The following is an 18,261-nucleotide window of genomic DNA, read 5'->3' on the forward strand; positions in this document are numbered from 1 at the left end:
GACATTGTTGACATTGACATGTCTGCAACATTTTGGCATAAAAATATACTATTGTTCATGTTGTCAAAAATAATCCGGTAGCTGCTGTCACAAATGTGTCAAACAATAATATATCGCAAAATATGCTCCACTCCTATACACAATCAAACATGTTGCAAAGGATATATTTTTTATTCGGTGTTAAATATTGTCCAAAATTACCGAGCGAAGAATAAGCACAAATACAGCGATTCAACTCTTGGCTTTGCCAACGTTTTTGTTTTGTTTTAAGGTCCTAAATGTTTTTATTTTAAGCGTTAAATTCACACAAAAACTTTATCTAGTGAACATTTGCGATCGTGTGATCATGCTTAAACACAATACTCCTACAGTAAGTATGGTTAATGTTAAAGATTGCGAAAATGTATAATGTGACTTGTATTATCAGGACTTTTTTCATATTTCAAAATTTACTGAAATGTATTTTTTTTTTGCCTATGCCCAAGCGAAAGTGGCTGTTTTATTACGCTTGGTTTGTGAATTATACCTTTCCTACATTATATTTATTGAAACATAAATGAGAACATGCGAAGTTGTTTTATATTTAAACTATTTATAATGAGCCATGTTTGAATATTGAAAGAAAAACATATTAACGCAACCTTATTTACTATATATGTATACATTTTCGCTTTTCTTAAAAAAATTGTCATTTTTGCCAACATCAAAGCCGGTTGGCTAAAACATATAATTCCAAATAACAAATTATGGATAAAGAATTTTATTACCATCATGAAAGTTATCAGTGTTATGTAAATCATTGTGTTCCGTATTTGACCTTTAACTGAAATTAAACATGGACAACCTTCACGTACTTCACAAGCACCACTATATGTTTGGGTAAAAAATTTATCCCTTTTTACTGGTCGAGAGGCTGTCACGTGCAAAGACCACAGGAAGTGCAAGGAAGAAATTAATGCTTTTGTTAACGACCTTGGTATCGAAATTTATAATGTATTTATGTAATCAAATATAAAAATAGTATTGTTCTAATATATATTTGTGTATTTATACATGTTGTGTTAGTGTTTAAAATTATAGTGTGGCCAACAGGAATGAAGTATTTTTCAAAACTGCCGTACATATAACTTGGTAAATCATCAGTCATCATTTATTGATTTTAATCAGCAGAGGCTAGGCAAAAATAAAAAAATAAAAATCATCAGTTGCATTTACCAAAATGATTAATTGAGATGCAACTTCGCCGCATTTTAACCACATTAGTTGATAAACAATGACCTTGTCTATTACTTAAAAGTACTGGCTGGCGTCAATTCTTTACGTTTGTCCTAATGTCAACCCATTTATATGTTATACATTCCGACTTATTCATTCTGTTATAACAGACAACGATGTTTTATATAACATATTTTGCTAGGCGATCGCGGCATTCGTAAATACGGTGTTATAAAGCTGTTAGATTATATATTATTAAGATATATAAAACCATGCGATTAACCTTGGTCTTCGCAATAAGAAGGAAGTGTCCAATTAAGAAGTTTTGACTTTCTTAACTTGATACATTGCGTGTGTGTATGCTGCGTTAATATCTGCTTTCGTATCCAAGTTACTTCCTTATTTGTCTGCTTGATAGTAACGTTAATGTTCTATTTGAATGTTTATAAACTAGGAGTTTTAAGTAAATGTGATGTATAGCTTAATCATGGAGAATTGTTATAAATTGATATTTCTGTGTCTGATATTTGTTCAAACTCAAGGTATGTATATATAACGTTTGTGGTATTTTTGTATTTTTTCTAGGCTTTTGTTAAACTTAAATTCGTGGTTTTGATGATGATGATGATGATGATGATGGTGATGGTGGTGGTGGTGGTGTTGGTGATGATGATGATGATTGTTGTGATGATGATAGTGGTGATGATGATCATCATGATGGTGATGGTGATGGTGATGATGATGATGATGATGATGATGGTGGTGGTGGTGGTGGTGGTGGTGGTGGTGGTGGTGATGATGATGATGATGATGATGATGATGATGATCATGATCATGATCATGATCATGATGACGACGACGACGACGACGACGAGGATGACGACGACGACGATGACGATGATGATGATGATGATGATGATGGTGGTGGTGGTGACGATGGTGGTGATGATGGTGGTGATGATGTTGATGAGGATATTGTTGATGATCTACATAAGTAAGATATATCTAACAATTTCATATTTGAATGTCTAAATAAATATTTGATCTGTTTTGTTTAAAATCTGATGTTGCAAGTATAGTATTTTCATCATGTATCGTTATTCTCTATTCTTTAATGCAATGTGTGGATATATAGTTACATTAACGCTACTATAATTATTATACAGCGATAGCTATATTAACAGGTATCCGTACAATTCACTACGTCACACAACCTATACAAAACGAAGCTTTGGGGAGCCTTAAAGAACTAAATAAATCTTTGAGTACATTAGTGTAATATAATTAGTTTCCGGATCAAATGAAATAAGTTCATAAACAATTGTTTCCATAAAAGACATAACACTTAAAAACATAAAATAATGGGTGGTTAGTTTGTTTTAATGAAAAAGTTGACCAACAAAAAGTATCGCACACACTTATGTATGCATTTTTTACTTGCAGAAAAGTGTAACTATATAATATTGGTTGAACATTCGCTTAGGTAATACATAATTATACTGTTTACCCTCAAACCCGGGGCCGGGATAACATTATTGTTTAGAAAACCACAAAAAATGCTATTATTTAGTGTTGAACGCGAAATGCCTCTTTCCTAGCGAGTGCATGCGCAAGCTTATAAGTAACCCCTTCAATAAATGCGCTACTAGCACTGGCGTATGAATTGGTTGAAGACTGGGTAAAGTGTGACGTCATTGCATTCGTCATGTATTGTATAAAGATCATTAATTTTGCAGTGACACTCATTGTCATTTTATGATACTTTTTATATGTGCTAGTATATGTTATATTATATTGTAACATACTTTCTAACAAAGTGAGAAGCGAGAAGAGCACACAACAACGAAGTTAAATAAGTAAAGTAACAACTACTATGTACTGCCAAGCAGTAAACACGGTAGTTGCAATGTTGAAGTCCGATGGGGAATGCACTGCTATATAAACTGAAGCAACACAAGTTTGAAATGCGTGTTAATAACTGTTCGTGTGTAATCACTTATAATAAGATAAACAAACACAGTCAAACATAATCAGATATGATTTTCACAATGAAATACTTAGATGGCAAATTTTCATTTGCCACGTTGATTTCCTTGTTTAAGGGAGTGAGTTTTTACTGTATACGGTGAACGTGCTAGTTTGTAAGCTGGGAAGAGTTATGCCCTTGCATTGGAACTACATTATATTCCACATAAAGCATTTAATTTCAGTAACTACTGCGTGTTTACATTGTAAAGGTGAACACGCTAGTTTGTACCTTGGGAAGAGTTATGTCCTTTCATTGGAACTACATTATATTCCGTATGCCCATGCGCACAATGATTTCTATAAAACGGCTTTCTACTATCCACCAGGCTTGGACATATGTATAGCGCAGTAGAATAGATACACATGCTTTAAACTTAAGGAGTTAACATAATGACCGACGGCTTGTTTCTACAACAATTATACGTTCTTCTTCAAACGCACTATGTTGTGCCTCGTAGTGGGCAGTAAAGAATTTTAGCAGTAAAAGAATCGGGAGATTCGTGAGACCCTGTTTTATCATGAAACTGTATCCACTTTCTTACACAGTGAATATAGTAACACTAATTAATAACTAAACGGAAATTTGGCGTCTGTAGTCGGCTAACTAGATTATTGATGTTCTGCTTTGACATATCCATTCTAAAGGATTAAACGTGAGTCGTTACGGCGATCTCATTTGTGGACTATCTAAAAGCCAGACTTCAGACGTCAGAAAAGCGTTTAACGTAATTCATTTTTTACTTTGTATCTTTGTTAGGTCCATTTATAAACGTACTTTTTCAAAACATCGCAACTTCACTTTGATAAAACACGGCATTCCCCTGAAATTTCCTCATAAATCAAATGGACTTAATGAGTTTGTGCAGTTAAGTTTATATAAACGAAATCATTAGGACAAATAATACTTTTCTGAACACAAATATTATGGTCGGGTAGTAAGAAGATATTGTTGAGTGTTCCAATAATTAAAATAAACTTTATTTTGTAAACGGTAGCACTTATTTACTGATGGCTGATGGTATCGTCATATGGATTTGTTCAGCACTGTCGGATAAAAATACGAAAATATATATACAAATACACGTTTCCAGTTATTTCCGTTTAATTGAAGTTGATCAATACAATACTGATTAATATTAAAGGAATATTATGTACATTTTTTAACCAAAAAAAACAACAACACTATATTAGCTTGTGTACTATGAACATAATGTCGTTAACATCACTCGAATACACATGACATTTCAAAAAGTATTCGTCAAATTAAACAAAAGAAACAAAGAAAACAGCTGGTTATATGACGAACATAGAAAATTAAGTACCCATTCAATACATATTTCGGAGATAAAATACAACCACAGTGTCAATAATCTAAATATGAATCTCTTTGTTAGAAAAGGAAAACCACAGATAGAATGAAAGATCCAAATGGAAGACGTATTTCGTATTTCGCAGACATTGAGGGCAAAAAGTTAAGTTAAATTAGTTTATTAAACGTCCCTTCTTTTGCGTGTAGCTGGTATCAGCATTTCTATTTAATTAACTTCCGTGTTTATCAGATTACATTATTAGATACATTCTTTCAAATATTGTTGAACAGTTGATTTATCTTAAAAGTATATGTCCGTAAAACATCGAACAGTAATGCATTTTGAAAAAAAAACAGAATAGTTTGTATATTCTAATTTTGTTTGTAGAATAGTAAAAAAGCCGGAATATAAGTGTTGATATACAAATTTGAAGGTGCCTTCATCTTGATCATGGATGGTTACCTCAGCATGGTGATTGTTTGTCTGATAGCTGTTCAAATTCAAGGTATGTAGTTCTCCTGTTGTTCTATATTTTTTGCAGGATTGATAATTTATACTTAAGTGAGATCTTCTTAGTAGCTTAAATGCGACTGTGGAATTCCTTTTATTAGTTTGGTCAATATAATTTTCAATTGCATTCTACCAACTTACATATGTAGATACTCTACATACTTTCTTCAATACAAGTTAAATATTTTTCGTTTAGTAATACTTATGTTAAAAGCCGATTGATTGGCAATTTCGCATTTTTATGCTTTCTCCAGATCGCATAAACTATGATATAACATCTCTTTAACACAGAAAGAAGAATTGTTACCAGTTTTCTTATCTCTTTTTTTTCAAGTAATTTGCGTACAAATTCCCGATGAGTGTCAGAGTTGTGGTTGCTGTGCTTACCGAAACTACAATATATGTGATAACAATGGTTACTGTTATAATGGGTGTCAAGATGGATACTGGGGTGACAGGTGTTACAACAAATGCAAGTACGCTAACTGTTTACGATGTGCAAGAATTAATGGCAATACTTGCGAGGAGTGTAAAACAGGCTACTACGGATACAATTGTGGATCTTTGTGTGGAACTAATTGTAATACGTGTGACAAAAATAGGGGATGCCTTTCTTGTGTGAAAGGATACTGGGGAACATCATGTTCTGATGAATGTGGATATCAATGTAAATCGTGTAACAAATGGAGTGGTTGTACAGAATGCAATGCAATCTATTATGGATCAAGATGCGAATATTACTGCGGAAACAATTGTGCGAGTTGTGATAAACGTGTAGGTTGTACTGCGTGCGACACAGGGTATTATGGACCCTCTTGCATGTGTGATGCAAACTGTGTTCATTGTGATAACCTAAAAGGATGTACAGGATGCAAACTCGGATACTATTCAAATAAAGGAGTATGTTATGAATGTGTTTATAAAACCAATGGGTGCACATGTTCTAATTCCCATAACTGCATTGGTTGCATTGAAGGGTATTTTAAGGAGTCATACCTTTGTTCACCATGTCCCTATAACTGTACATCGTGCACTACGTCTACACAGTGCACTTCCTGTACGGACGGTCGATTTGGAAATATATGTCAGTATAAATGTCAAGGAAATTGTATACATGGTAGTTGTGTTTCAATGCAAGCTTTTTGCCAGTGCAAAAGAGGTTATACTGGTTATAAATGTGACCATTGTATGTCAGGATACTATGGTTTCGGCTGCACGCAGTGTTCACTAGGCTGCTCTGATACATGCCATCAACATGACGGATTTTGCACTTGCAAATATGGCTGGGCAGGGGATAGATGTGACACATGTGCTGATAAATACTTTGGAAACATGTGCAACAGAAAATGCAATAGTAACTGCGAAGCATGTACTGCGGAATATAACTGTTCCCTTTGCATACCTGGACGTTATGGTGATTACTGTCAATTCAAATGTGGGAAAGGCTGCAAACATGACAAGTGTGATTTTAAATCAGGATATTGCCATTGCAAGAATGATAATTTCATTACAGGATATTGTCATGATTGTAAATCCGGACAATATGGTCAAACGTGTGAGCAGACGTGTCTACAGACGTGTAATACATGCGAACACGAGTCTTATTGTCTTTCCTGCCAAAGGGGATATTTTGGGATATCCTGTAAAATACCATGTCCTGATGGGTGCGAAGGTAACAATTGCAAACAGGAAACTGGATCATGTATTTCATGCAAACGCGGGTATTTGGGAGCACAATGCAACAAAACTTGTCCCGAATCATGCCGATCATGTGACCAGTCCGGTAAATGTTCCGAATGCAAATCTGGTTTTTCAAACACACAAAGACAATGTACATGTAGAACAGATATTTGCGTCGATTCTGATTGCAAACTATGTACAAATACGTCGTATTTTGCAAATGATGATTATTGCTGCTTGTGCAACATTGATAGTTGTGTTTCTTGTGAAAAGACTCTTGATACCATTAATTGCAAAACATGCAAAAGTGAATATTTTCCTGACAATAATGGACAGTGTGAAAAATGCAATTCACAATGCGTCGCAAATGAGTGTGATTCGTCATCGGGAAGATGTCTTCACGGTTGCTCAAATGGATATTGGAATGATTCCTGTGAAAAAGAGTGTCATACAGATTGCTTATCTTGCAATCAAGCACATGGATCGTGTTTACAATGTAAGAACAATACAAAATATGGACCTGATTGTAGACTAAATTGTAGCACTAACTGTAAAGATTCTATGTGTGACATAAGTGGGAATTGCACATACGGATGCATTTTAAATATGTATGGAAAGCAATGTGAAAACATTTGTGAAAAATATTGTACACCTAAGGACAATAAAACACTTTGTTCTGACAAGACAGGAATGTGTTTATACGGCTGCGACACTGGCTTCAGGGGACTATTTTGTCCTAAAGGTAAAACAGGCTTTACTTTCATAGTTGTGTCTACATTAAAATTGGATTTACCAAGAAGACTTTTGGTTAATAAAACATAACGTTTTTAATGCAAATATCTAAAATTTGTTTCATGCGTTGTTTATATTTTTTGTTACTCTTATTATCTCCCAAGTCATTGAAACAGTAGCGGAAACACAAACATCGTCAGCTGCAGCACTTGGAGGAGGAATCGGTGTAGGAGTTGTAGCTCTTGCTGCCATTGTTGTTGTTGGACTCATTTTGCTGAGAAGAAGGTAAGAAAATTATATTAAACGTCTCACTTTAGCGTTATTAATGGCATGCAATTTTATTATTCATACTTTTTAGCTTGCTTTATGTTATAGTAAACTTGAAACTTCAATTTAATCCAACACATTTTTATTAGAAGAGTCAATATGAGCAACAGAAGAAAAACACCTGAAAAAGAACCTGAGAACCTTTCCGCCCTGTACGCAACGGTGAACAAACGAAGTACGTACTATGAGCTCTCTGAACTGTCAGCAATGTTCTTGTGTACTTATAACATATAGTTTTACAATGTATAAGAATTTGTTCAAGTTAGTTCCAAATAAGTTACTAATAAGGGAAAATGCTACTGTAATTGAAAGTTGAATAAACACTAAGTTATCTTACAGACGACATTTTGAATACATGCATTTACCTGTATTACAATCACAATATAGCTATTGTCATTTTCTATTAACGGTTGAATGTTGATCAACTGTGGAGACAAAAACATTTTCATAGCAAACAATGGAAACAAAAGATAATTATTGATAGCTAATTCGCTCTCTCAGGAGCATCCCACGTAGAGAACGCCAATGACGATTCCGACAATTCGCACTCTGTTACCTTCATAGAAAACCACAATTACCAGAGTCCACCACCGAAGAGGTCTGTCAAAGAAAGGACTCCTATCTTTTCAGAAGACAATCTTGAAATTGGTAAGAGTGTTATTCAATTGGTTAAAATAAGGTCATTTTATGTTTCTACCATGCTTCTGTTATATCAAATGAACAATATGCTAGGCGATTTATTTAATTTACAAATATCGTGCTTAGTTAAACCAAATTTATGTAAGATGATATTTTCTTCATGTAAAACTTATGTTAAAGCAAATAAACAATATGCCGGACGGATCTTTCAATAAAGCTTATCTTAATCTGAAACATATGAGATGCCAACGATATTGCAGACGAAGATGATGCCTCTGCAAGGGAAATTGCAGTCAAATTTGAGGAAAATGGTGGTGTTTATTATAACAACGCTAACGAAGTCGGCAAATTCAAAATACATGTTGCAGATCTACAAGAATATGTGCAAAATTTATCTTCGAAGCACACAGAAGAAGAATTTAAGGTAAAGTACACCCCATAGATGTTCATTATTCTGAATTACTCGATTCTTTTAGTGAGGGATCATGTGCAAGTATGTCGTATTTAGATGTTTATGTATATTATTACTCGATTGTAAACGAATTGTCCTAATTTTCTTCATTCGTTAATCTTTCATTACAATGTTTTATTTTAAACTTGCAGAAAATTCCATATGGTCTTGTGAAAGCTTATGAAGTTTCACAAACCAAACTCAACATGCACAAAAATAGGTACAGAGGAATCTACCCGTGTAAGAACAGAAATTTCATTATCAACTTACTGTGTTCGCATTGCACAATATTTACATTTGCTTAGTTACTTGACGTGCATACTGAATAAAAGACGAGCTGTTATGACGTATTTCTTTATCTCAGTACAGTGCTCTTTTAGGATTTACGTGACCTTTTTAGCCAGTGAAACATGCAGTAAGAATCATTGGCTTCTAATGTATACAAATGCAAAGACAGTAGGGCACGCTTGATATGCGATCAATCCTTAATGCTTAGAGTTCACGAGAATTGTTGTGCAACGTTTCAGTATTTAAAGATCAGTCTGTTTGATTTCAGATGATGATACGCGAGTCTTAGTTCGTAATGGAGTAACAGACTACATTAATGCAAGCTATATAGACGTATGTTGTTGCTAAAAAGGCTGTTGTATTGTAAAGTGTATCTGAACATTATATAATTTTATGTGTTGTAACAGAGCAATATTAAAGGAAAATTTCAGTAAGTTGAAAACTATATTTGGATATTTAAATCCCAAGAAAACTCAAATTTCGCTGTCCGTTCCAATGCGGTAACCCACATCATAACTTTTAATGACTTTTACTGTGTACATATATGAATTATATCAGTATTTTGTTTATTCGTGCTGTGTTTCGTTGATTGTCTGATAGGCCTTAACCGTATGCCTCTCAGCAGGCTTATCTTACAATAGTTGGCTACAAGGTTTGCCACTGTATCAATTGTATTAGTTTTAAGTATAAACATTACTGTTTTGAACTAGACGAGGAGGAAAAAACATTTCAAAAGTGTCTTTGTGGCAAGTGTTATGTAATACTATTGTTTGCATAAGGAAGAAGGAAATGTTTGCCTCAATCATCACAACAAACCTATTATAATATTGTATATGCTGAGGGATTGCCGAAACGCAATAACCCAATTGTTTAAACCATTACTTCGGTATACAAGTCACTGCATATTTAATATGGAGTAAATATAAACTTTGACAATCAATTACTGATATTACATATAGCATAATTAACATTCTATTTCAGGGATACAGAAAGCGGAATGCATACATTGCTACCTTGGGTAATATTACGTACTTCTATAAGTAATATCATTAAGTGATATTTGACAATATGATATTAGAAACAATTAAACTTAAATGTGTACGACCAGTTGCCTGGTGAATTAACTTAGTTCATATTGACCTAATTGCTTACGTTAATAAATAGTTGCTGTGTATATAAATGCATAATAAAATCAAAATCAAACTTATAAGGTCCAATGGATAAGCAGCTTAGCGATTTTGGCCAATTCTGGCGAATGGTCTGGCAACAGGAAGTGGAGAAGATTGTCATGGTGACAAACTTGGACGAGGGTAAGGTAAGGTGATTTAGCCCTTATGACCAAGTGTAATGTATGTGTGATGTGGAATATGTTGAGGTTAGATAACATTTTAATTTAAATGGCCTTCTAAGTATGTTATGATTTTAAAATAAATTGACAACAAATGATTGTTTATATAAACAATAATGAACTAAAATAAACAGCAATAACATATCCTAAGCTAAAGTATTCCTTTATGTTTACTTTAAAACATACGGTACCATATGTTAATAAATAGGTCATAAGTATGGATATTTATTACACTGACGATCCTGAGAAGTTTGACATTGCTGTGGGAGTGAAACTCCGTTAACGTCGCCTTTTAGTTCATAACTTTTTTGGTCCTAAATTGTATTTAAAAAAAGTTTATATTCATTTCTTTGCAGAAAACCAAATGCGAGCAATATTGGCCGGACCAACATCAAAGTAAACTATACGGCGATACAGAAGTTGTATGCAAGGTTGAAAAACTGTACGGAGATTTTACCTGGAGACAATTCACACTTTCTAAGGTACATTGACCATTATGTGCAAAGTAATATACCCCCTTCTTCGAAGGAGGGCATAATAACTAAAAAAGAGACCACAGGCTACAAGTTCATTGTTATTATTGACGTTATATAACGTTATTGACGTTATATAACAAGGCAATCAAGGCTTTCAGTTATTTATATGTCTTATCAACTTTCATCATTAGCATAGGTTACAAATGTGTTTTGTTTTTTATTTGCAATACATGTCACGTTTTTACAACTCAAACAACATGTAATTTAACTAATATATAGGATACGGATCATGTTGGTGCATCTTTGCTTAAGCTTACTTACTTTCCTGTGTCTAAAATTACATGAACTTAAAACTAAACTTCGGTTACACATGGTGCTTTCTCCGAGTGTCTACATATCTGCATTGATTAACCCCTAAATAAGAGTGCATTTATTAAAAGAACACTACGTAATATTACAGATACAACTAAGTGTAAACGATGTGACCGTATATATTTCTAAAATAGGTGCATATGGTGTAAGAACAACAGAAGGGATTTATTGTATATGGTGCCTTATCATAACAATAGCCATGGTCGTTCCAAGTACAATATTGTACTAAAAAAGGACAGTTATAGTTCATTTTGGAATTGAAAGCAAAGATGTGCTGATGAAAAAATGCAAGCTGTGGATGAGATTTAATCGATGCAAACATATGTCGAAGAACAGTCAGATTTAAGTAAATTTCTGGAATTAATTGTTAACGTTCATCTCCACAATCATGATGTTGTGCTTAATACATTGTTATATAGCCAAATGCAGGTTGAACAATAGATTGTATTGAATCTTTTTAAGAGATAAAAATGGGATTCGTTTAAGCTTAACACTCACGCATAATGCCTTTTCAAAACTAATACAATTCTTGGTTCCTTACATTTATTTATAATACTATACAGCACAATACACAAATACGTTTTTAAAAACCCAACCACAGTGCAACACTCAAAACAGCTTAATCTGAATTTTCGCTAGTATCAGTAGTAAACTAAACCATTTGGGAAGTATAAACAACACAATCCGTTTTAACCATCTCTGCATCTTGAACATCACTAAAACGACTAAACAAGAATGCAGCCATATGCCTTTGAGGAGGTCACAGCGTTTATGTTTGGTTGAGTGGTCTATTCGATTAAACCAGCTGGTAAGCCGTATCCACAACGACACTGGCCGTCTAAACAATGCCAGTCCTGAGCCCAGTCTGCTCCGTCACACTCGGATGGCATCACGCACTGTGAGGTCACTGAATGTGGCTATTAACACACTGAAAAGGCTGAGGGGGGTTAAAATATTGTGTGAAAAAAACACGGCTGTTCAGTATCGGCGCATTGTTTTTGTTTATCACTTTCCATCCAATCAAATAGTGTACCGTTTTAAAAACAAATTTGTTACCGAATAATTACAATAAATCAAACAAGTGATTGCTTTACGTTTGTTGTAGTTTTCTGAATTAAATTTATTCAAGAAACAATACGTAAATATATGAATGATATCACGATAATGATGATATGTCTTTGAAAAGTTTCTTTTAAAGTATATATCTTGTGTTGTGTGTGTTTGGCCCAGAACTGTGTGTCTACTAAACAAGATCGTTTATTAATTTAGGTTACAGGATTTCTCACCAGTACAAACATTGTTTCAGTTCTAAATCGAGCAGATTTATTGATATATAACGTCAAAATCATTAATCTGGACAACAGATCAATGAGTGTTGCTTTTTTGTCCTTAATATTTCTTTTATTTACTCTGTAACGGATTCTATCAACACACTTTACCGGAAATCAGTGATGTATGCCAGTTGATGTGTACATGTTACGATAGCTCACCGTTTATCTTTAGCTCTATAGGTTCATGATACAATCTGAATTTCACTAGTATGGGTATGTTTTACAATTCATACTGGATTCAATATCATATAAAGTTTAATTAATACTGCGTTATTTAATTTCACATTGAGGTTTTATCTTCAGCTAGCTATAAATAACTTTATACGCAAATCATGTTCATTTCGTTTTGCCGTGAAATGTTCACTGGGACATGGGCTTATTTCGGGAATAAAATATATGAAAGTTTACTTTAGGTAACTGGTTTTGAATAAATTCTGACATTAAAATGTTTAAAAATTATAAACCTATAAGTACTTATAAAGTGTAACGGTATGGGTTGGTACCGCGAATTAGTTACAGCTTCCTCAACGTATGTTTCTCTAAATTTAGCCGCTTAAATACTAATTGTAACTCAAGCATGTCTCGGACCGTTCCAAGGTAGTAACGCCAACACTTTTGCTGATACATGTATGTTAACGCGTGGTGTGTCTGTCTGTGTTGTTTATATACTATGTTCATTTTTTGGTCTAAGCCTTTTCCATCTGAACAAAATTAAGCTTTATTTGTTTGACTTCTATGCTTATCTCTGTTGTTTCCATTGTAAGGTTTAGATAAAACTGATTTGTGTATTTACACACATTTTGACACATTTTGTTTCAGGGTATGTTAGAAGACAACGTAAAAGTAGCATGCTTAAAGTTTAAGAAATATTCTATTATGATTCAACTGCATTGATATGTTGGTATAATATAATTACATACTGATTGCTTAATTTCATCCGAAGAAGACAATTACTTTACCAGAAAAAGAAACGTACATAACAAGAAAACGATCAACTTTACCAAAAGAAAAAAAAACTTTACAAAGTCAAGCTAATTGATAAATAGATGACAACTGACTGTCCCTGTTCAGAAGATACAGCTAGATTTGCAACATATTCCTGAATCAAATTTCTAACTATCTAGCATTAAGGACCTAATAGCGGCTGTATATGATCGATGACGATAACCTCAATAGTGTTTACTCAGTAAAAAAACATAAGTATCACACTTCCCTCTAACTTATGTCTTAACCTGAACAAACACGCGACACATTTTGGCCATTATTCACCATTACATCATTGATATGTGGCTTATCCGTTTCCGATTCGTTGTTGAATATTATATCACGTAGTAGTGGCTTAGTACCATTTACTGTTTTTTAGCATCGATATCTTAATATGCATTTTCTATTGTTCCGAATAAATAGTGTTTTTTTAAGATAAAGATTGGTTAACTTTTACTCAATTGTTTGTGTTCCCCCTGCTACTGCTGGTCACATGTAATTTGCTAAATACATAAAGCTTGAATTTTCAATTAATTCATCACTTAAAGATAACTTCCATTTTGCCATTTTGCATTAAGTATGAGTTCCGTGGTTATTTCCTAAAGTCTTCTTTAAGCTATTTTTGTTAGATCCGTGTCCCTCCCTGCTCTCACAATCGCAATGATTTACAATAACTTGCACTGCTTTAAGTGCTGAATGTCTTGGGTGTGTTCGGTCTCATATTCCTGTTTTCGACACGAACATTTCTTGTTAATATTAAAACGGATATCCAACCATGCTTTAAAGTTAAACGATAGTAAACGAAATAAATTGTTTATTTTATATGTTGTTTCAGAAATGGACTCTTCATGATATTGAATTTTCGTTGTTTTATTTCTTCATGCTTTGTGGTGCCTTGAAATATAAAAAGGAACACATGGACAATGAACACGAGCTTTTTTATGTATCAACTAAAGCTTAACTTCAGAAGGTTTTCGATACAGAAATATACAAAAAGGCTAGTTCTAATCTCACTGTGGACGTCTTGTGTGGCAGGTAAACATATACCTCAGCTTCTTTATTGATACAATGCATGTACTTAAATGATAAGTTTGGTATAAATAGTCATATGGTATTGTTTTTTTTACTTTTTAAGAAATGATAGCGATTACCCCGAGAGAGAATATTAGCATCATAAGAGAAAGAAATGGATTTTAAAACGTTTTTGAAGAAAAACAAATTCTGAATTATTTGAACATTAAAAATACCATATATAAATCATGGAACCGGGCAATATTTATACCAAATAATTTCATCGAAGTTTGGGCTTTGATATTGCCACGTCGTTGTATTTATCGTTTTGTCGCAAGAAATAATAATATATGTATAAAATCAATCGAATCATTTTACATTGTTTTGTCAACTTATACGTCGTCATTAAAAAAACAAATAGACCGAATTTCATCGCAATGATATTTTTGGCCTGAAGCAGAGTACCACACTACTGCACATGGCACTGATGCATTAGAAGTATTACACTGTGTCATTCCCTTTTATCAATGACAGTTGTCCTCAACAGGTAAGGAGTTTTATTGCCCGAGCATGCCAGACTGGGCCGACAAGACTGTGAAAGAACGTGTAGACTACACACAACTTGACCTTGTTAGGGAAGGGGTTTTCGTGGCAAGTGCGATGCAAATTTTATTTGAAACTAAAGGTAAGAACAAAATGGAATCAGATCCACAATTAAGCGCAGTCTCGGACAGTGATATAAATCATCATGTTATATTTACATTAACACCTCATTCCTTAACGATGGTCGTTGTTTATCAATTTCACATTATTTCTGTATAAAGTGCAATGGCATTTCCCATCGGAATCGCGTGCGTTTGTTCGATACTTCTGTCCTGTCATTTGGCGCAATAATACTAATGGGCGGGGCATACTTACCATGGAACCATTTTTTTTCAATGAAATCGTTGTAAAATATTGGCAACATGCAAAACTAAAATATGCAGTAAATCAGTTAAAACAAAATAAGCAACGATAATTTGATTGATTTTAATGTAGATGTAGACTTGTAAATTACATATATGGGAAAGAAATGACTTAAATTTATTTTATAACTGTTTGCATATTTGCTCATTATTTTTAGACATCTTAAATAGGATGTAAAATCAACTGCTTGCAAACTTTTAAAGTCAAACAAAGATATTGTGTTAGATCAAATAATTGGTTATTTGTTAACACTTTTATTTCCTGCTACATTATTATTTTTACCATACCAAATGATACTTTATAACAATATGGGCAAAAAAGGCATAACAAAAATATATATTTAGGATCGGATATTCTAAATGAAGGATTGTTAAATACCCTAGATGCTCCCCTTAACGATCATTGCAAGCATAATTATAAAATGATAATTTGAGTCACGTTTGGATTTAAGCGTTCTGGGGGTTTTTCTATCAGTAACTTTTTTGGTATACAGTTATTTTGTTATATCAATAATACTATAAAACGAATATTAAAATATTAAATTTAATTATAAATTCACAGAGGACATTCGTGTATCCATTAATCTGAGTGATTATTGTTTGTCACTGTATTCGCACTATATCTAGATTAATGTAAAATACCCTAGCTTGTAGACATACTGTGTATTGTCTGAATGGTGCTGATGTTTAATTGCGGCCATTACCAAAACATGGACAAGATGGATATCTATAAAAAAAAAGTTGTCTTCAGCCTAGTTAAAAACTGTTATTGTTGCTATTAACTTAGAAAACAGACATGAACAATAGTAAGTCCAATTGAAAGGTATACGCGAATGGTTTCTCCAATCAGTGAAAAATCCCGCAGAAACAATTGTATAGAACAAACTCTTTTATATCTGGTGTCAATAAATAATACACAAAAGACATTAAAGAAGTTGAATCTCAGTTGAGGAAAGTGAAAAGTGCACAATGTCTGACACTTATAAACATGCCTTTCCGCTGGTATGACGTTCCAAACCTTATTGTATTAGTTATTTGGTAGCCCTTTTCATTTTGACTGTGACTCATAGTATTCTGACCCACATAGTCATCATTTGTAGAAATTGGAACGAGACATAATGCACTGCACTGTAGATACACATATATGTTGGTATTTCTCTTTATGGAGCAGCAAGGGCATACATATTACTACAAAATAAACCAGGGGAATTTTCTAGAAACGCTTATGAAGTTGTGCTCGGAACATCTAATAACAACATGTCTATATTGCGATTGAGATCTAACGGAACAAGGCTTGATGCCCGTGAGGTATGCCTTTTTCTAACATAAACTCAATGCGGACATAATAACTTGACTATCGACGGAGCAGATTTAACCATACCTTCCGTTACAAAGTTCAGCATGCCAAAATGATTTAAAAAAATTCTCCCTCCGGTTTGACCTGAACTCTATTTCTAATCTTACCAGAACGAACGTTCGATTTGAAATAGTATCTTGTGTGTTAAAGCGAATTTACGCAAATAACTGCCCTTTAGTTTAAATTAAATGTTTTGAAAATAGAGGTTTATATATTCAAAGAAATCTATGACATTAAAGTTTGTCAGATAATATTAATGTTTTTATTAAATATGACATGTGGGATATTAACATAAGTTAGAGCGTTATCTGAATTATTCAGAAAATGGTAAAAACACCAAATTTTGAACACACTTTCTAAAGAACAAACCGAAAAAATGAGTCCGAGACCCACTCTGAAAAATCCAAAATGACCGACAAAATCCAAAATGGCCGCCATAAATGTTATGACATTTTATTTATTCATAAAAAAATATATCGGTAAAATTTCAGACCACTTGCGTTTCAATACAGTCATTGACCTTTATTAAGAAATGAATCATTCTGAATACTTCATTATTAACGTACATGGAATGCTGATCCATGTCCAAACTAGACAGTGGGGACTTGTTTAGAAGTTCAATGAGATGGTTATATCGGTTTCGTAAAGCAGTTTTCTTGAACTTTCCACGCAACTTGGTAATAGTGTCTCGGCGAGATACAATGAATTGGATGTAGTCTATCCATCTTCATTGCGCCATGGAGTCTTCACAACTGGAGCAGTTGGCAATATTGATATTGTTTTCTCTGTACTTTCATTGTTTTGCACTGGTTTTTTTCGGAGTTGGGAAAATGTTGACAGGCCCGGGACTAAAACGTTCTCATAGATAGTTCAATAATGGGCATATATAAATAATACATATAAAATTGTTTAGTGATTAATCTGAATGAAGTAATGTAAACTTAAAATGCAACAATATTAAATATGCATTGATAATGTTGCACTATAAAGAAAACAGCACACATAATACATTGTTTGATTAAAATGTTAACATGTGTCTTACTTTGTATTATTTAGTTACCACTTCAAAATTTAAGAGTTATAACTGTTAAATAATTTATTTGTTAACAAATTGCTTTAATCAATATTTGCTAATGCTCATGTTATAAGGTTCCAAAACATGATACATTTATACCATGCAATCACAAGACTGATCTGTCGGATAATGTATTGATTTTTGTTCGTTTCTATGTAACTA

General features: G+C 33.4%; 1 protein-coding gene across 1 annotated transcript in view; it reads left to right on the forward strand.

Moving 5' to 3' along the window:
- Positions 1-6,318: 6,318 nt before the first annotated feature.
- LOC128204625 (receptor-type tyrosine-protein phosphatase kappa-like) overlaps positions 6,319-18,261 on the forward strand; it is a 34,376-nt gene continuing 22,433 nt past the window's right edge. The window contains exons 1-9 of the mRNA XM_052906027.1: positions 6,319-6,784; positions 7,640-7,760; positions 7,892-7,977; positions 8,304-8,450; positions 8,702-8,865; positions 9,045-9,132; positions 9,449-9,513; positions 10,162-10,198; positions 10,392-10,495. Of these exons, the coding sequence (XP_052761987.1) occupies positions 6,319-6,784; positions 7,640-7,760; positions 7,892-7,977; positions 8,304-8,450; positions 8,702-8,865; positions 9,045-9,132; positions 9,449-9,513; positions 10,162-10,198; positions 10,392-10,495 (1,278 nt within the window). The remainder of the gene's footprint in view (positions 6,785-7,639; positions 7,761-7,891; positions 7,978-8,303; positions 8,451-8,701; positions 8,866-9,044; positions 9,133-9,448; positions 9,514-10,161; positions 10,199-10,391; positions 10,496-18,261) is intronic.

Source organism: Mya arenaria, chromosome 10 (assembly GCF_026914265.1).
Source record: "Mya arenaria isolate MELC-2E11 chromosome 10, ASM2691426v1".
In the NCBI taxonomy this organism is placed as follows: domain Eukaryota; kingdom Metazoa; phylum Mollusca; class Bivalvia; order Myida; family Myidae; genus Mya; species Mya arenaria.